Consider the following 21786-nt stretch of genomic DNA (forward strand, 5'->3'; position numbering starts at 1 on the left):
AAGTTATTGGTCAAATACTCTACCTTTTGACGTACAACTGAATATCAACCCCTCATAAGGGGGTGACTTAGGGATTGTAACTTGAATATGTAAACACCCATTGTGTGGTACACCATTTTAAAGGCCTTCTTGAAACAAGAAAGATGGCATCGACAAAAATGTTCTATGATACTTGTATCCAAAATGGCGGCTGATTGAAGTTTTAGTTTTTAAAGGAATGAGGGGTTGTAACTCACATATTTTGAACGTAAACACCCATTGCGTGATACATCATTTTAAAGGCCTTCTCAAAACTAGAAAAATGACATCAATAAAAATGTTCTATGATACTTTTGTTCAAAATGGCGGTTGTTTAAAATTGATCAATTATTTATTTAAAAACTCAAACTTCAATCAGCCGCCATTTTGGATACAAGTATCATAGAACATTTTTATTGATGTCATATTACTTGTTTTGAGAAGGCCTTTACAATGATGTACCACGCAATGGGTGTTAACATTTAAAATGTTCGGGTTAAAACCCCTAATTTATTTAAAAACTAAAACTTTAATCAGCCGCCATTGGATACAAGTATTATAGAACATTTTTGTCGATGCCATCTTTCTTATTTCAAAAAGGCATTTAAAATGATGTACCACACAATGGGTGTTTACATTTAAAATACTCGAGTTACAACCCCCCAAGTCACCCCCTTATGTGGGGTTGAAATTCAGTTGTACGTCAAAAGGTAGAGCATTTGACCAATATCTTATCCTGAAAGTAACAGTATTATATCTACAACAGTCTCCAATTTATTGAAGGGTTCCCATACAAATGACTCATTCTGTACAATGAATTACCAATTCTATTGACAAATCCACATAGGTACCTTTAATAGGTGGCCAATGGATGAAAGAAAATGAAATGTATTGATTGATTTATTTTTTTTATTCATTCAATCGATGGTCCCGATGCCAACATCAGCCTTGAAATTCTTTTATTTTCAGGAAATAAAATCAGGTCTTATACTCTCGTCTCCAAAACATAAAATATCAGTTTCAGGCCTAGCCTAAAAATAAAAATATTCAGTTCTTCTTACAGAGTGACTCAGAATTCTATTCTTAGCTGTTTTAACCAGTATACAGCTCTGTTTGTGGCTTTATGCAGCTCCCTCAAAATAATGTATTGGGCATTCAGCAGTTATGTGGCTCATGATTTGTGTTTGGCCACACTTAAAAAAATCTGACTGCCGTAGGCCCCATCTCTTTTGCTCCTGAGCGCTTCGCCCTTTTCCCACACGAATTCGATTGAAAGCACTCCACTCTTTCCTCTGGAGATCAAATCCATGCACCCTCTCAGTTGGATCTTCAACAAGGAAGTTATTTGTGGGTGCATCTTGTACCTACTTCGATCTCCAACTTTATTTTAACGTGCTAGGTCTTGACATACCAATTGCACTAAGCGCAAAGAGAGGCGAAGAAGAACGGAAAGTAACAATATACATGAATTCCTCATTAATGTTATTTACGTCACCTCAATTTAAATAAAAAAGCCTTATCAGTGGCCTATTTAATGAGAAAATATGAGAATCTATGATTTTCGGCCATGATTTTGTACCATTTCCATAATTCAAGTGCATAGTGACATTCCGAATACTCGGTTTTCAGCCATATAATAGTTTATAGCGTTCACAAAAAAGTAGTATAGAATGCATTCTATCCAATGCATTAATCATAGCAACGGATGAATGAATACTTTCCCTCTAATTCTGCACTAACCGAAATTATACAATTTGGACAGTTCGCAGTGTACAGTGGAGCCCAGCTGCTGAGGATCGCCGGCCAACACCAGTTGGGTTTTCAGGGGTGCGGAGGGCGTGGTTGACCCGAACCACCCGTATTTGGCGCTGAGGTCGGCGATTTTGGTTTGCTCCCCGCCACCCAGGATGCCTGTCATCGCCAGGATGCACTCGGGTTCGGTGCAGTGTCCACACTCGTCAACGAATACGTGTGAAAAGTGGTTGGCTGGCACGCCCATCAGAGATAATCTGCAAAACCAACAAACAAGTTTGTTTCATGTTTTTACGAAAGTTTCATTATCAAACTATCCAAATTTAAAATGGTTTGTTTTATTCTAATTTATATTCTCAGATTGTGATTTGGTGTAGAAATTGAAATGGACATAACCTATGTATAATATTTGGACAATTTGAAACTAAATGTTGGGCAATAGCCTGTTTTTTCTTTTCCGATCATTGTATTGTTTGTGTTAACCAAATAAATAAATAAAACCGATGAAATTATCTAAATGTGAGCACAATGAAGTTAGTGATTACCGTTGAAGCTAAAAATTAGGTGCTTTTTAAAATACAAGGAGCATTATTATCAGGTGCAGCTGGACATCTATATGAGATAGAGCGCTTTACCCGGTCACAGGTTGTAGAGCACAGAATTTCGGCCAGGGATTTTGAATTATACCATAGAGAAACATTATACATTCAAATGATAACAATCGGAAGATATTTTTTGTGATTGGAAAATTGAATATTCCTTGAATGTATCTCATTACTCATTGAAGATAGAGAGCTCCGAATGATTTCATTTTACATTCATTTCATTTTTCATTCCGAAATTTAATAAACTGAAACAAAATTTCGCATGAATACAATATTGATGCAAGCAACAATGTAAATAGTGACTGGACTAAAATTAATAATCCAGCTGTCAGCTGATTTGTGATTCGTAATGATTAATTACTACAAATTCTTTTCTTGTGCACTCTCAATGTTCTCCTGTTATATCCTCAACAAATGACCAACAATTAAGGCAATTTTATTGGCCAACGAACTCAATCTGTTCGGAGAATATGTGATGAAAGCAATCGTCGAATATACAAACTCTCAAACGGAAAACAACTTGAGATTCTAATCACCAATGACAACTCGCTACATTCGTGGAATCATAGAACATAATAGACCTACCGAGTTGAGTCTCGCTACAAACAAAGTAATATTCAAACACTTGATATTTGCATATAATTAAAAGAATAAGACATTGATATTGTCGCATACACATACAATCAAATGCATGTAACTAACCGAAACTAATTGTAACATGGAAAAAACAAGAAAAAATGGTATGTTATTGGATCATTCAATCAAAAAATCAATCAAGTATTATCACTTTCAAATAATTAAATTACGACATAGTGGACAGGTATTCTATTTATAAATAGAAGCTATTAGCTTCTACTCACATTTGTGGAGCGCTTTTGGACGCTGGGCCCCTTTTCAACAATCTATCAAAATCCTTCTAATAAAAAAAGAACAAACACAAAACAAATATGAGAACCCTGGGATATACAAACTCAACTGTTCAAATTGTCAAAAATACTACTTGGGTTAGAGCGGATCTTCATTTAAATAAAGATTTAAAGAACACATGAACAACCCCGAATCAACATTTGCCACCCACATAATATAAAAACAACCACACCCACACATATATAACCATAAATAAAAAAAATTACACATTAAAAAGAGCGTTGAAAAAGGGCCCAACGTCCGAAAGCGCTTCAAAAATGTAAGTAGAAGCTAATAGCATTTACTCATAAAAATCAGACTGCTATGTCGTAATTTAAGAATTTAAAAGTGATCATTAACTAACAAGCAATGGAAAGAAAAATTGAATAGCAAGTATTATCCCTATAAAAATTAAAAAAAAAACTGATAGAAAATTGCTTTATCTAAAAAATAAATGAATAAAAAGACTGACCTGGCAGCGGTAACCAGAGTTCCGACAATAATGGGCGTCTCGAGCACTCTTTCCATAGACGGAAACTCAGCCTCATTGGTTTTCGTGAAATTGTGAATCTCATGCTGCAGAATGTATTCGCTGACACTGGCAATCTCCACCCTCTTAGAATAGATCCTCAGAATACTTTTGCTCGGGTCGAATTTCATGTACGAGTTGCGCCTCGAAAGTCTCAGGATTCCTTCGACAATCACATCGGCGGCTGAGTTGGAGCTGGCACAGACTAGCTGTGATTTCCCTACCGCCCAGTTCTGCAAACCGCAAAATGGTTACTCTGTTGCATATCCATACTTTTTTAATATTGAAATTTGAGAGTAAATTCCTACAGTTTGATGATGACCAACAACAGGTCGAAACGATCGTCACTACCAATGTAAGTGCATTTTCACTCCATAAGTGTTTCTAAAATTCAAGTTTAAAAAATGGTTATTCAGACTATGGTATGGTTTCAAAGAATGTATCCACATTAAAATCAGTTTCACACTGGCTGAATTGGAGGAAGCACAGACTAGCAGAAAATGGAGATTTGGACTGTGGTATCAAAAAATATATCAACATTAAAATCAGTTTCATAATTACATGTGTTTAAATAAAAATCTGGTGTGGTACACTCACACAACTTTCCTTGCTCATATTTGAAACTACGATCAGACTTCTGTATATTTGTATTATAATTGTTTTCAGAGTATTTTTTCCTTTGTGTAAATATTGTGATATTCGATGATTTTTTTTAGTCATCATTTTTTAAAGTCGTCAAAACAGCTGTTCTACAGATGAAATATCTCGACTATGTGTTCTTTTTATGAACTGCGCTACCTACCTACCTCATGCACGAGAAGGAGGTTACTAAGTCCATTTCTCAAGGATGGGGTGGACCCCCCATTAGTTTCCCAGAAAGGAGCCTCATGCCAGTTGATAGAGCTGATAAATAACTATACAGGGTATGAATTTGAAAAAAATCGGTCAAGTTATTTTTGAGAAAATCGTGAAAAACATGGTTTTTTAGTGATTATTCGCCATTTTTCTCAAGAATATTACTGAGCTCCTGCAATTTTCCCAGAAATGAGACTCATGTCAGTTGATAGGGCTTATAAATAGCTATCCATGGTATAAATTTGAAGAAAATCGTTAGAGCCGTTTTTAAGAAAACCGTGAAAAACATGGTTTTTTAGTAATTTTTCCATTTTTTCCGCCATCTTGAATGGAATTTCTTATTGTCGGATCCTCATGTTATAAGGACCTTAAGTTTAAAATTTCAAGTCAATCGGTTGATTAGGAATGGAGTTATCGTGTTCACAGACATACACACATACACACACAGACCAACACCCAAAAATAATGTTTTTGGACTCAGGGGACCTTGAAACGTATAGAAAACTTGAAATTAGGGTACCTTAATTTTTTTTGGAAAGCAATACTTTCCTTACCTATGGTAATAGGGCAAGGAAAGTAAAAAAATGAACAATTGGAAGCAGCCTACTTTTTGACCTACTTTTTGAACTGTGTCATCACCTAAATTTAGAAGAAAAATAACAAAAGGATTGCCTTAGTATTATATCTAACAATGTTTACACATAATCATGGCAAGTAATAGGTCGTTCTATGCTAGTTTAAAATTATTCAAGTCTCGATTATTGTCCAGAGGCTACTAAGTTGAAATTATATAAGGCATTAGCCAGGCCTGTAGTATGTTATGGCTCTGAGACTAGGGTACTCACTGCTAGGGACATAGAAAGGCTTACAAGAGAAGAAAGGAAGAAAGAAAGGAGAAAGAAAGGTTATTAGGAGGATAGTGGGTCCTGTTTACAAAAATGGAATTAGGAGGAGAAAAAATAGCGAAATCTAGCGCTTCCTGGGGAGTGTAGACATCGTCAGATATATTAAAGCAGGATTAGGTGGATGGCACTTGCTGAGAATGGGTGATGAAAGGATTTCCAAATATTTATGGAGGGGAAGAATATACAATAGAAGAAGAAAAGGAAGGCCAAGGAATAGATGGACAGATGATGTAGAGCGGGATTTGAAAAAAACTTGGAGTTCGCAACTGGAAAAGGCAGGCAGTGGATTGGGAGAGATGGAGAGGCTTTGTGAGGGAGGCCAAGGGTTGTAGCGACCTGTAGAACTGAGGAGAAAGTAAGTAATGTTGTTTGTTACATAGATAGATGTGAGGACTCACAGACAATCTGTGATTTCCCAACACTATCCAGTTCTGGGAACCGATCATCCAATCATCTACGTTTAACACTGGTTTCTTAACCAGTGGTCGAAACTTCTGGTCTATTAAAACAATTTGAGATACTAGTTTTGAATGTCACATCATTATCAATAATTTCCATTCTATGGTTAATCAGCCATCGGTCCCGGCTGCCTAAAACCAGAGAAAACTCCTATAATTATTAATTATTATTAATTATTATTATGCTATTATTAATTCTGTGCTAAAACGTAGTCGTTAAGTCATATCAGAAGCATGACTGAAATTGATCAATTGCAACTTGAAAACTCTGACACCAGACCTGAGCCAGCCAGGTCACTTGATATTATTATTATTATTGTCTTACCATTATCAATCTCCAGTGAACTCAAAGTTTAAACATTGAGCGGCAGAATATTAAACAGTGTAAATGAAGCCTTGCGATTGGCCATTAGTTGTTGACCAATAAAGGTTGAGCTCTTCTGCCATTGGTCGGGACAAGACAAGCCCAAGAGTTCCAAGTATGGTCATGAGAAACGTTAAAGTCAGATCACATGAAACGTTTTCCAGATGAGTCGGCAGGGCAGGAAGCTCTCCCATTGGCTGATTGGGAATCAGATGATAATCAGCCAATCGGAGAGCTTCCTGCCCTGCCGACTCGTCTAAGAAACGCCTCATGTGGTCTGGTCCTTAGTCAACAGCCAATAGAGAGAAACTTACTAAAACACCAAATGGATAATAAGAGAGAGAGAACGGAAGAATGTATAATTTGAAAACCTGTACACACTAAAATACAAACCTACATAAAAACAAAGATAGAAAAATTGAAATGAAGATGAAGCTGAGGTCAAATTACTACTGTGTAAGATAAGAGAAAATTACCAAGATTAAACTAGATTTAAACCAACAGCTGCCCAATTTCTGTTTAAACCAGGATCCATATGGGCTTTACGGCCGTTTGCACGGTGTCAGTTTAAACTAAATTTCATCTTAAACTATATTAAATCCATATTAAGTCTTGTTCATTATAATGTGGTTCATTTTCACTTGAAGCCACCAGCTGATTGAATTCATTTTAAGCTTTGACTGTGCAAACGGGCCTTGGAGTTTGTTTTCAAATACCCACATTGATATCAAAATGAGTGCCTGTCTATTGAATTCCTACAGGAGAAACCCTTGAATTAGATGTAAAATGCGCTTGTGAGATATGTGATGGTTTTATAAACGTTTAGAAGGCCTACTGTAGTAAGGAAACAATTTTAGAAAGTATTTAAATGATCCATTACCATAAGAAAATATGCAGACAATAAACATATAAGTCAACTTTTATTTTATATGTATCTTAGTTTATCAATCTGTTCTTGCCTACTATCTGCCTGTCACACTTGCAAGTTGGTGATGCATATTTCATGAGCCTCATGCACTTTAATTTTCACAATCAATTTTTGTAAAAATATTTTGGTGTATAGTTTTGATAAGAATTGCTTCCGAAAAATGTTTTCAGAGTGGTTCAAATCAGCACACCTCAACAATGTTTCCATTTGCTTTGTTTGCTTGTTTTATTGCTATGGATCTACGGTTTTAGGTGAGTTCCGAACCACTGGAATATATTTACCTGCAGTATAGCTTCCACGAGTGTGTTAGTCTTGCCTGTTCCGGGAGGTCCAAACACAATGTATGGAAACGGAGCGCAAGAACGGTTCACTATATTCGTGATTGCTTGAACTTGCTCTGGATTGCCAGCTATGTCTTCGTTGAAAAACACTAGTTCTCTGTAAACAAAATACATCATAAATACTCCAAAATAGTTATTTGTGCAACTAGTGCGCAAAGTGACAGTTTGCTGCACCGAAAGAAACGTTTACGCCCGAGCCGTAGGCGAGGGCGGAATGGTTTCTTGAGTGCAGCAGAGGAACTTTGCGCACGTATTTCACATTAAGTTTTTCCTACAGTTACCATTGAATATGAAAAGTGGGTAATTATGGGTAAAATTGCCTGAAATGCATCAAATGTTTTTCTGTGTAATTTTATTATTGATAAAAGCCTTAATCCTAAAATCCTAAAGTCCTCGTTGTCCTTGGTTATAATATATAATGAATAATAATTAGCGCGTTGTGCTTCGTTGCTCACTATAGCAGCCACAGCAGTCACTGTTACCAACTTCATTTTGATTTTGCTGCACTGTTGCTCCATATAACCTACTAAGTATTTTGCGTTGCCATGTTGCAAATCTGGAGTGCAGAAAAATTTTTCCCGCACTAGAGCGGAAAAGTGATTCTTTGCGTTCTGTAATCAGTGCAGCAATGGACACTTTTCAACGTAACTGTAGGAAAATTTATATTAGATACAAAATATTCTAACGAATTTCTTTCAAATAAAATCAAAGTAAAGATTTGTCAAAAACTAAGGTGATGCAACATCACCGTTGTACCATCCACGTTAAAACGGAGATTAATCAACTGTTCGTTTAAACCCGGAATGTGACCACATCTTCATGTAAACTTAGATTAGCATTAAACGTAGATGGTGAACCATCTCGGTTTAAATGTAGATTTATCTGCTTTTCATTTAGTACCGGGATGTAACACATTATAATAAATGTGACCATATTTTTAGTAAACCCAGGTTACTGTGTAGCCTATATGGTGCTTATAAGATCTATGGCATCAGTTATTCAATATTAATATATTCCTATCAACAATGGTACCCCCAAAATTGTCGTATTTCTTTCTTTATTTGTATTGCATTCATTATCATAATGTAAATATTATTATACTTTGGGTTAACTAGCTGAATATTGATTACTCATAGTAGTGCTAGGAAATATAAGTTAACGATATTTTTTCTATAAATATTCCATTTCACTTTCTTATCTTCCATCATGCAATAACTTTTTTAATTAGCATATTTGCAGATTAGCGAATAGTGTCGTCGCAGATGTTGTCTGTTTCACTTGTTCTTCTCGTTCCAGGAGTGCAACGCAAGACAAAATGGAAAAGTATTCAAAATATAATATAAAAGTTGAAAGTATTGAGTTTCACTCATCAGAAAGACTGTACTCAATTAAAACATGTAGTAGACAATTGGGTATATTTATATGCTGTAATACTTGTATAAGAAAGAGTCAAGAGTATCAATATCTTGTCATTTTCACATTTAATTCAAATATTATCTAACTTTCCTTTTATCATGATACTTTCCTTTGAACTTTTTAATTCATGAAATTCTGAGCTGTTATCTACCCTACATGTTTTCTGAATTATCTAATAATATTATGTAATTCTTATAAATTATTATTAATTCATGAACTCCTGAGCTGTTATCTAGCCTACATGATTTCTAAATTATCTAATAATATTCTAATATCCAATAATATTCTGTAATTCTTATAAATTATCATCGTTTTTCAGAGGATGAGATACCACTGAACCCTCTAAGTTTTTGTGTGAATATGGTAGTGATGATGATGAGAAATCAATGCACCTAATAAATTTTTAGATGAACTCCGAGCCATCTAGAAATAATTTCAAGTTCATAACTGCTTTATGAGCATCAACTGTATTGGTGGAGCTGTTATCCTTCCAACGAGAGCAATATAGAGAGCACATCTTCATCCAATCGGTTCAATCTGAATGCTGGGACAACAACGTCCTGTAACTTCCTTGTGTTATAGTTCAACCAATAAAAGTCAAACCCACATCATTAGATAGTTAATTTTTACCTTATTATTGTCAGAATGAAATCTGATCAACCTATCTCATTCTATGCCCCCTGTGGGTTGGGGGAGCTTTGAGTCGAGCATCGTACTCAAGAATTTGTTGAAAACCAGAATACACCCACAGTATCCCTGCTTGTCGTAGGAGGCGACTAAAAGGGACCCCCTTTCCAAAGCCCTTCTTCTCCTTCTTAATATGTTTTGGAACTTTCATTTCTTTTCATGGCACTTTTCCCATTGACTTAGTTTTGTGCCATTCTTTCTTTCTTTTTCTATCTGTCGGCATTCCTTGGCCATATTCTGACTTCTTCTTAGGCCAACCCAAGATGTTATGTATACCTTGCTGATGGGTGGTACTTTCATATGGTGTCTCTAACGGTGCCTACAGGATACCAGGCGCCCTTCAGTAGTATTTAGCTTTGCCTGGACATGCGGGGCTCTGTCTGGGTTGACTCCACTTCCCCAGCTGTTCGTGGGAACCAAATGAACAAACCAAACCCCAAGGCAACTCCAGAAGTTCCCATTTTGCCTTCGAAACCACGGGATCTGTCCCACAAGGGCAGGTTCCTTAATCTGAAATGAGTGCTTCAGGAATACAGGAGGTTCCGTTGCACTCTTATGTAGAGGCTATCAACATTGAAAAGGCTTCTACTGATTACGACATGCATGATGTAAGCTCAATCACACCATCCCAACTGGAGAGGAAGGATGAGCTTCTCAGACCACTGAAAAGGACGGCCAATCAGGCAAAACTTCTTGGGAGAGGTTAGGCTTTTGACCCTGCAATGTTTCAGAAGGGGAAAAAAGAAAAACCCCAGAGACCAGAGATGGGTGAAACCCCAGGCACAAATGTAGGCTGAGTCGAGGGTGGCCAGGTGCCCTAGAGGTAATTAGGCGACCCCTCCTTCAGCGGAAGGACCTACAAAAAAGGCCAGGAGTGAAACTCACGTAGGTCACCAGGACCAATCAGTCTAAAGAGACTGCCAAGCATATCACAAAGGATTGCGACAAGCAACCAGGTGATGAATAGGATGTTAGTATATGAAAAAACTCCTGGTTCTTGTGAAGGACACAGGTATTGGTTCGCCTAACCAACGTACTACTTGGGAATACAATACGCTTCGGTTGACGTGTGGGGTTTTTGAACCTTTTGATCCTTGAATCCGTGCCTAAAAAAATAAATGAAAATAATAATAATCTCATTCTATTATTCTTATTTGTTTTTGGCAATATTTTCAGTTTGTGAAGGAATAGTATTGACTAGCAGGTAACTCGTACTCCGCAAGTGTCCAATTAAAAACTTAACAAACTGAAAACTTGACGTAATGACGTCTTGAAGAATTGTAGACAGGCCTATAATCATGCTCTGTAAATTAAGAATCTTTATGCAAAATTTCAAGTTAATCAGGTCAGTAGTTAATACGTGAAATATAAATAAAAATAGAAATATAGAAGAAAATCACCTTTTTTCATGAGATTTCCTGTATTCCCCTTGTGGCAGAAGAACGCTCAAGAGACTGTCATTCAGAAGGTCAAGCGCTCTGTAGCAAAGTCGATAGACGTATCTATTCAGAGCGAATTGTATGTTGTACTTATTTTTCGGGTACTTTCTGTACACTTCCAATCTGGAAAATGAAAACAAAATCTGGACTATGATGAACAAGAAGATAAAGCACAGGCACTACCCACCTATTTTCAATCAACCTACTATTACTACTGAAAGCTATTTACAATAGTATGCCTATTCTCAGGTTGTTAAAAATTATCAATCATAGATAAACTGAGATTAGAACAGCAGAGGATATTTTCTATACTTTAGCAAACTTCATAGAATTCCGTATGTAAGGAATTTCTCAATACTTTCCATTCAACCAATACTGACAGAGTTTGTCTCATTACCGCCAGCTCTTAAACCAATAGAAATAGTTCATAATTAAATATTGATTCAAAAGACACAATTATTCATTGAAATAATTCGGAAAGGACCAATAGGCAAAGCCCAAAACTGTTCCTCCCCCGAATTTTGATTAATATACCAGTCCAGAAATAAATTCAAGTTAAGGATATTTTCCTTAATATACAAAATAAAAATTCAGATTTGATAAATTTCATTCATTTATATCTGTGAATAGATTAATTGAAAACAATAATCAGCAGAAGTTGAATGGTGAGATTCAAATTGAATTGGATTTTCAAATGTACCGCCATAAAGACCCCATAAAATGGCCGCTCCATAAGGAACATGTGTGTCATGACTTGTATTTATGGACCTTGGCCATTAGCCAAGGTCTATAAAATACAGGTCATGACACTATTGTTGTGAGCAGCCATTTTATGGAGTCTTTATGGCGGTACATTTGAAAATCCAATCCAATTCAATTTGCTCATAACAAAATTATGCATTTTAAAAACAATATTCTAGTTCAGATAATATGTGAATTCAGGTTTTCAATTTTTTAAATATGAAATTTCAATAATAAATGCTTTAATTATTCATTTATTCATTATTAAAAACTGTTCTTATTCTTGTAAATCAAGGATTATGATTCAAAAGGCATTGGGACAAGACAGAAATATGCGAGGCCAATTATTTCAAAAAGAGTTTTAAGTTCCCGATCAATTGAATCGAATTTATTATTATTCTGTCAGAACAATTTATTTTACAATTCAAAGCCAAGCAATATCCCTTGAGCAATATTACAAAATAACACATCATGTTGTTCAATCCATAATGATAACAGCTGATAAATTTGAAAATTTGTGAACTAGGACACCATAAAATGGCTGCTTACAACAATAGTGTCATGACCTGTATATAGACCTTGCTATTAGCCTTAGAACAGTTATAGAATAGACACACTGGGAAGTCTAGCCTCTGAAGCCAACATCTACTGCTAAATTCACCCACCTTGACGTCACAACAGTGACAGTTCAGATTGTGTGTATTTCAGATTCATGGTGTTTTTAGGTTATTTCTAGCTACGGGCAAAAACGATATCTGTTAATTTATGATGTGTTATGTGATATCGGCTTCAAAGTTATAATGTGTTTTGAAAATAATAAGGTATGGTAGCCTACAAAACTAATTTATTGTCATGCTGCAATGAGTTTACTTACATCATGACCAAGAATAATATAACAGTTACAACTTACAATATTTGTGTATAAATTTCAACTTACGCATGAAAAGATATTACACTTTTTTTCCTAAAAATTTCAGTGCAATTATATATGCTGCGCAGGAGATTACCATTTTCATAAATAATAATTACATAAATAAATGATAATCTGCTATGGAAAACAAGTTATGTTTAACAACAATGCATTGTTTAACAACAATGTCTATACGATGCGTGACGTCACTGTTGTGATGTCAAGATGGGTGGATTTGGCAGTAGATGTTGGCTTCATCGACTTTTAGTATGAATATACAATGAGCCGTGTCTATTCTATAACTGGTCTAAGCTGTTAGCTAACTGCAGTAGCGATCCAAGCGGATAATTTGTGTAGCTTAAAGTTAGTTTGAAAAAGTAAGATTATAAACATTATGGCTGCCGTTTCAACAGAGATAGCTAGAGTTAGCGGACTCAAACCTGCGCTATCTGCTTCTCATCTGTTTTTTTTTCTAACGTACCACTATAGCATTGAGCTAACACAGACTTAGCGAATAGCAGGAGATAGCTAATAGCGCGACTTAGCCAGCTAACTCCAACATTGTGAATACCCCTCATAATTGATGATGAATGTTTATAATTATTGAGATAAAATGGAGCTACCTGCTTTGTCTAATGATAGACTAGGATAGCAAACCAACGTTTATCAGGTGCTGACTAAGGCCGGTTGCAGACGAACCACAATCGTATGTAGGATGTGGGAGCGATTATTTTCTATATGTGGTACCACACATATGGAATGTATTGGCAGGAATGGCAGTGGCACTGATACTTCCACATGACGTTGCGCGCTGTGGTAGCGATTATTTTCTTTGCGATTGTGGTACCACTGGTTTGAGCTCTATGCTTCTGTACCACAATCGCAGTCGCTGTGACTTTGAAAACACCTATTAGATAAAAACATCTGAAAACTGTTGCACAAATGCGCGTTTTCTCGAATGCAGTGTGAAAGTCTCTCTGTGCTAGTCGTATCATATTATTGTTCTGTGGTATGCCGTCCCACATTCCACAAGCGATAGTGGTTCGTCTACAACCGGCCTAAAACGTGAATCTCGCTGTAACTACTACCTGAGTAGCTTCAGAGGTGGGTGATTGATACCCAGGTGTTGCTCCTGGATGACTTCGCTCAGTCGTAATGTGGGCGGGGTAAGGAGGCAAGTTGAAGTTCCTCTTCCTTCTTCTTCGTGCCTCAGCTGGCGTGAACAGCACCTCCTGGTGCTTCTGACGGCGTGAAGGTCGCTCTTCTCTGATGACACCACTTTGATGTAATTTTGTATCGGCCTTACGGCCTCGGTTCTGCTCCAGTGGAGTAGGAAAAGGAAGGACAGACAGGATAGGGACGGCAGACAACGGTCCGCTGTGCCCTGGGGAAAAGGAAGAATAGGGACGGCAGACAACGGTCCGCTGTGCCTGGGGGGGAATGGAAGGTCGGGACGGCAGACAACGGTCTGCGTGCCCTGGGGAAAAGGAGAATAGGGACGGCAGACAACGGTCCGCTGTGCCCTGGGGAGAAGGAAGAATAGGGACGGCAGACAACGGTCCGCTGTGCCCTGGGGAAATGGGAGGACAGGGACGGCAGACAACGGTCCGCTGTGCCCTGGGGGAATGGAAGGTCAGGGACGGCAGACAACGGTCCGCTGTGCCCTGGGGGAATGGAAGGTCAGGGACGGCAGACAACGGTCCGCTGTGCCCTGGGGAAATGGGAGGACAGGGACGGCAGACAACGGTCCGCTGTGCCTAGGGTGATGGGAGGTCAGGGACGGCAGACAACGGTCCGCTGTGCCCTGGGGAAATGGGAGGACAGGGACGGCAGACAACGGTCCGCTGTGCCTAGGGTGATGGGAGGTCAGGGACGGCAGACAACGGTCCGCTGTGCCCTGGGGAAATGGGAGGACAGGGACGGCAGACAACGGTCCGCTGTGCCCTAGGGTGATGGGAGGTCAGGGACGGCAGACAACGGTCCGCTGTGCCCTGGGGAAATGGGAGGACAGGGACGGCAGACAACGGTCCGCTGTGCCCTAGAGTGATGGGAGGTCAGGGACGTACGGCAGCCAACGGGCCGCTGTACCAGGACAGGAGGTCGGGGACGTACGGCAGCCAACGGGCCGCTGTACAAGGAGCAGGAAGGTTGTGAGCGGAATGCTGTGGACTGGGGCTCGTCCGGCGTTTAAATACTCCCCCAAAGTGGAGGGGATGGAGTTGAGCCGCCGCCAGAGGCGGTGGAAATCGTCCTGATGCGCGGAAGACGGTGCGCCATCGGTACCTCCCTTATCTCCGCGGTCGGCTAGCATTACTGATAGCCGAGCGTCTTTCAATAATATTATTTATTATTTACTCGTCACAATTTTACTTTGTGACACCCCACTCCTACTTGGGGGGGGGTGTTTGGAGCCCTCTATGGCACCACCTTAAAAGGCGTGAGCCATCTAGGCATCACCTTAAGAGGTGTACACCTCCCAGGCATCACCTTTAGAGGTGTATGCCACTCACTATGATCATCATCTACACCCGGTCCACCAGGTATATATTTACATCGTCCATCTGGAAATTGGACTTTCATGCGTGGCCGACCTGCTCTTCTGCGCTTGCCTGGTGTTGTGTTGCGGTGGCACAGCACCAGATCCATATTTTTAGATGGGCCTGGTCTGGGATCCAGTGGGACTATCTGCTTTGTGTTGACCGTGATGCTAACATCTGACTCGACACGAACTGGAACTCGCCTCACTGAGACCTCAACCGTCTCTTTGTCATTTAAGGGTGACTCTGATCCTTTCACTATCACCCTCTGTTTTGTCATGTGAAGCGGGGGTGTCAGTGGTCTGTGGAGGCTGGTATCTCACCTCGAGTTATCCTCTCCATTTCGACTGCTGGGCTAGATTCTGACTTGCCATGAGGTGGCATTTGTTCCATCCTAACTTTCTCGGAGTTCAAAGTCTTTGCTCTGACAGTTGGAGCATAAATCGCGGCCTGTCGTTCAGAGTCATTCATTCCATCACAGTGATCAACTATGTCATCCCTGGATGCTTGTCTTGGAATATATGACAACTCTGCCTCTCTATCAATCAAGGCATGGGTTCGACTCTGTTCAAACCATCCTTCTTGAACATCCTTCTGTTCCGACTCTTGTTGTCTGGAGATTTGGAGTCTACAGCCGCTATTGTTGGACTGATGTTCTCTCAGTCCTCAATAAGAGCAATCGTGACATAATTCGCTGACTTGAAGGATTCAATTGGGGAGGATCCCACTCCACCTCTCTCGTGGATGTGTGAATATTCACTTTGTTATCACGCATAAATTCCATGCCTAATAGCAACTCTTGTCCAAGTCCTTCCATTATAGACGCCACTAGTGGAACTGTGATTTGTCCTATAGTTACATTAGTTGTCAGCTTCCCATTTAATGGGGTAGATCGTCCATCAGCTAATATTGCGTGGTGATAAGTTGGTACCTTCCTTATCATCCCTATTTTTTGAGAACTTCATAAACCTCATTACTCATATAATTAGCTTCAGCGCCACTATCTAGTAATGCCCGACACTTTTTACCACCGATTGTCACAGTAATGAATAGTCTGTTGTCCCTTGATGATTCTTCAATCACAGGAATCCTGTGTGCCGTTCGCATAACTGCTGTCTTGTTCGGAGTTTTATTCTCCTTCTGCACATCACAGACACATTTCAGTGCTCTCTTTCCGCTCCTTTTACATGGTGGGATATCGGGACAGTGTGATCTCCAGTGCCCCGGTCTCTTGTATTGCCCACACATGGGTTCAGACTCACTAAGAGATGGTCTGTTACTAGTAGGGGTTATAACTGTCTCAACCTTGAGCCTTGTAATCTTTTTTGTGTCCTCAATCATGTGAACTCTCGAATTCTGTCTATTCTGTTTCTCCTCTGCTTTTATTTGTTCATACTCCCTCGCGAATTTTTCCAATTCATTGATACTATGAACGTCTGATTGCCGAATATACAATTTGTACTGTGGGAGGAGATTCTTATACACTCTCTGTAATTTATTCTCGTCTGTAAAACCTCCTCGACGCCTCATGAGTGTCAGTACATCTTTGAGAAATTCGTCAAACGATTCACCTTCCCTTTGCTTCCTTGCCTGAATTAGATTCTCGAGGTCCTCCTCATAGGTAAGTGGGTAGTAGCGTGATCTGAAATCTGTCACAAAATTGTCCCATGATTTCCACTGGTCACGACGATTACGCATCCATAGAGTAGCTTTACCAACTAGTAATTCAGGAAGGGCAACTAGTAGTTGGTTGCCAGTAAGCCCATAGGCTTGTTGTAGCTCATCTAGCCTTTCTAGAAAGCTGGGAGCATCTGATTGGCCATCAAAAGACAGTCTCCAGCTTCTTACTTTGTCACATACCGCCCCTGGGTCCATGAGGGGGTTTGTGTGAATGTTGGTTCCAACTTTAGCATGAGTACCTGTTGCTGAGTGTCCAGATTCCTCACTGCTTCTGCTCATTATGCGGGTCTTGGGCTGGGATAACGTACTGCCATCTTCTTATGTTGTTCTACTAACAACTTTCTCAACTCAGCAAGTGTTCCAGATGACACTATGCCCCAATCTTGTAGAAGATTGAATGCCTCATCCTTTTTCAATCTATAGATCCAGGAAACTCTGGGGTCGGCTATCACCTCGGGGTTTATGTCCTCGACCGACTGATCCTCTGTCAGCTCCTGGTGTTGAGCATCTGAATCAGACTCTCCCTGTTCACTCATGATTCTTACTTCGTTGCCTCGTGCCCCAAGTGCGGGCGCCAATCTATCACGTACACCCTGAGTAGCTTCAGAGGTGGGTGATTGATACCCAGGTGTTGCTCCTGGATGACTTCGCTCAGTCGTAATGTGGGCGGGGTAAGGAGGCAAGTTGAAGTTCCTCTTCCTTCTTCTTCGTGCCTCAGCTGGCGTGAACAGCACCTCCTGGTGCTTCTGACGGCGTGAAGGTCGCTCTCTTCTCTGATGACACCACTTTGATGTAATTTTGTATCGGCCTTACGGCCTCGGTTCTGCTCCAGTGGAGTAGGAAAAGGAAGGACAGACAGGATAGGGACGGCAGACAACGGTCCGCTGTGCCCTGGGGAAAAGGAAGAATAGGGACGGCAGACAACGGTCCGCTGTGCCCTGGGGGGGAATGGAAGGTCAGGGACGGCAGACAACGGTCTGCTGTGCCCTGGGGAAAAGGGAGAATAGGGACGGCAGACAACGGTCCGCTGTGCCCTGGGGAGAAGGAAGAATAGGGACGGCAGACAACGGTCCGCTGTGCCCTGGGGGGGAAATGGGAGGACAGGGACGGCAGAACAACGGTCCGCTGTGCCCTGGGGGAATGGAAGGTCAGGGACGGCAGACAACGGTCCGCTGTGCCCTGGGGAATGGAAGGTCAGGGACGGCAGACAACGGTCCGCTGTGCCCTGGGGAAATGGGAGGACAGGGACGGCAGACAACGGTCCGCTGTGCCCTAGGGTGATGGGAGGTCAGGGACGGCAGACAACGGTCCGCTGTGCCCTGGGGAAATGGGAGGACAGGGACGGCAGACAACGGTCCGCTGTGCCCTAGGGTGATGGGAGGTCAGGGACGGCAGACAACGGTCCGCTGTGCCTGGGGAAATGGGAGGACAGGGACGGCAGACAACGGTCCGCTGTGCCCTAGGGTGATGGGAGGTCAGGGACGGCAGACAACGGTCCGCTGTGCCCTGGGGAAATGGGAGGACAGGGACGGCAGACAACGGTCCGCTGTGCCCTAGGGTGATGGGAGGTCAGGGACGGCAGACAACGGTCCGCTGTGCCTGGGGAAATGGGAGGACAGGGACGGCAGACAACGGTCCGCTGTGCCCTAGGGTGATGGGAGGTCAGGGACGGCAGACAACGGTCCGCTGTGCCCTGGGGAAATGGGAGGACAGGGACGGCAGACAACGGTCCGCTGTGCCTAGAGTGATGGGAGGTCAGGGACGGCAGACAACGGTCCGCTGTGCCCTGGGGAAATGGGAGGACAGGGACGGCAGACAACGGTCCGCTGTGCCCTAGGGTGATGGGAGGTCAGGGACGGCAGACAACGGTCCGCTGTGCCCTGGGGAAATGGGAGGACAGGGACGGCAGACAACGGTCCGCTGTGCCCTAGGGTGATGGGAGGTCAGGGACGGCAGACAACGGTCCGCTGTGCCCTGGGGAAATGGGAGGACAGGGACGGCAGACAACGGTCCGCTGTGCCCTAGAGTGATGGGAGGTCAGGGACGTACGGCAGCCAACGGGCCGCTGTACCAGGACAGGAGGTCGGGGACGTACGGCAGCCAACGGGCCGCTGTACAAGGAGCAGGAAGGTTGTGAGCGGAATGCTGTGGACTGGGGCTCGTCCGGCGTTTTAATACTCCCCCAAAGTGGAGGGGATGGAGTTGAGCCGCCGCCAGAGGCGGTGGAAATCGTCCTGATGCGCGGAAGACGGTGCGCCATCGGTACCTCCCTTATCTCCGCGGTCGGCTAGCATTACTGATAGCCGAGCGTCTTTCAATAATATTATTTATTATTTACTCGTCACAATTTTACTTTGTGACATGTGATATCGGCTTCAAAGTTATAATGTGTTTTAAAAATAATAAGGTATGGTAGCCTACAAAACTAATTTATTTGTCATGCTGCAATGAGTTCACTTACATCATGACCAAGAATAATATAACAGTTACAACTTACAATATTTATGTGTATAAATTTCAACTTACGCATGAAAAGATATTACACTTTTTTTCCTAAAAATTTCAGTGCAATTATATATGCTGCGCAGGAGATTTACCATTTTCATAAATAATAATTACATAAATAAATGATAATCTGCTATGGAAAACAAGCTATGTTTAACAACAATGCATTGTTTAACAACAATGTCTATACGATGCGTGACGTCACTGTTGTGATGTCAAGATGGGTGGATTTGGCAGTAGATGTTGGCTTCATCGACTTTTAGTATGAATATACAATGAGCCGTGTCTATTCTATAACTGGTCTAAGCTGTTAGCTAACTGCAGTAGCGATCCAAGCGGATAATTTGTGTAGCTTAAAGTTAGTTTGAAAAAGTAAGATTATAAACATTATGGCTGCCGTTTCAACAGAGATAGCTAGAGTTAGCGGACTCAAACCTGCGCTATCTGCTTCTCATCTGTTTTTTTTTCTAACTTACCACTATACATTGAGCTAACACAGACTTAGCAAATAGCTGGAGATAGCTAATAGCGCGACTTAGCCAGCTAACTCCAACATTGTTGGAGTACTCCCTCATAATTGATGATGAATGTTTATAATTATTGAGATAAAATGGAGCTACCTGCTTTGTCTAATGACAGACTAGGATAGCAAACCAACGTTTATCAGGTGCTGACTAAGGCCGGTTGCAGACGAACCACAATCGCATGTAGGATGTGGGAGCGATTATTTTCTATATGTGGTACCACAAACGCAGCGCATATGGAATGTATTGGCAGGAATGGCAGTGGCACTGATACTTCCACATGACGTTGCGTGCTGTGGTAGCGATTATTTTCCTTGCGATTGTGGTACCACTGGTTTGAGCTCTATGCTTCTGTACCACAATCGCAGTCGCTGTGACTTTGAAAACACCTATTAGATAAAAACATCTGAAAACTGTTGCACAAATGCGCGTTTTCTCGAATGCAGTGTGAAAGTCTCTCTGTGCTAGTCGTATTATTGTTCTGTGGTATGCCGTCCCACATTCCACAAGCGATAGTGGTTCGTCTACAACCGGCCTAAAACGTGAATCTCACTGTAACTACTACCTAATGAGACAATTGAGTTGAATCTAAAAAAAACTCAGAACTCACACACAACTACTGACATAATTTTGCCTCTTTTGCAACTTGAAATAGTTATTTGTGCAACTAGTGCGCAAAGTGTCAGTTTGCTGCACCGAAAGAAACGTTTACGCCCGAGCCGTAGGCGAGGGCGGAATGGTTTCTTGAGTGCAGCAGAGGAACTTTGCGCACGTATTTCACATTAAGTTTTTCCTACAGTTACCATTGAATATGAAAAGTGGGTAATTATGGGTAAAATTGCCTGAAATCCAACAAATGTTTTTCTGTGTAATTTTATTATTGATAAAAACCTTAATCCTAAAATCCTAAAGTCCTCGTTGTCCTTGGTTATAATATATAATGAATAATAATTAGCGCGTTGTGCTTCGTTGCAGCTCTGCTCACTATAGCAGCCACAGCAGTCACTGTTACCAACTTCATTTTGATTTTGCTGCACTGTTGCTCCATATAACCTACTAAGTATTTTGCGTTGCCATGTTGCAAATCTGGAGTGCAGAAAAATTTTTCCCGCACTAGAGCGGAAAAGTGATTCTTTGCGTTCTGTAATCAGTGCAGCAATGGCCACTTTTCAACGTAACTGTAGGAAAAGTGTATTATTATGATCTATTTCATCTTATTATTCACGCACGTCCATGTATAACTTATTTACTCTTTGAAAGTTTTTATTACTTTGGCTGAATGAATACATCTGATATGATGGTGGACTATTCTCTATTACAAGACTTTTAAATTCATAGAACACAACTAGGAAAAGGACAATAGTTGAAAATATTGTTAGAACATTTCTAATATAAGAAAATATCGGGGCACCGAGCTTTGATCGTTATTTATTTATTGATAAACAGAAAACAATTCTTTAAAATGATTGGGGAAGGACTTAGAGGCACAGACCAAAACTGTTTCTTCCCCGAATTTCGATTTATATACTATATAAATAGTCCAAAAGTTGGGTTATGTTCCATACACTTGAATTCAGGTCCAATTTTCAGTCCAAACATTTGAAAACAGAAAAGTTCTAATTTATATTGTTTACAAACAAAATAAACAATCACTAATCACTTAAAACTGTAAAATAATTATCAACT

The 21786-nt window shown here is 40.7% G+C and overlaps 1 protein-coding gene across 3 annotated transcripts in view; it reads right to left on the bottom strand.

Moving 5' to 3' along the window:
- LOC111056012 (putative helicase mov-10-B.1) overlaps positions 1-21786 on the bottom strand; it is a 94815-nt gene that overhangs the window by 11336 nt on the left and 61693 nt on the right. For all 3 annotated transcript variants that reach the window (XM_039438792.1, XM_039438791.1, XM_039438790.1), the window contains exons 10-13: positions 11165-11326; positions 7602-7758; positions 3754-4043; positions 1759-2027 (exon numbers count right to left, since the gene is read on the bottom strand). In XM_039438792.1, coding sequence (XP_039294726.1) covers positions 1759-2027; positions 3754-4043; positions 7602-7758; positions 11165-11326 — 878 coding nt within the window. The remainder of the gene's footprint in view (positions 1-1758; positions 2028-3753; positions 4044-7601; positions 7759-11164; positions 11327-21786) is intronic.

This window comes from Nilaparvata lugens, chromosome 12 (assembly GCF_014356525.2).
Source record: "Nilaparvata lugens isolate BPH chromosome 12, ASM1435652v1, whole genome shotgun sequence".
Classification (NCBI taxonomy): Eukaryota; Metazoa; Arthropoda; class Insecta; order Hemiptera; family Delphacidae; genus Nilaparvata; species Nilaparvata lugens.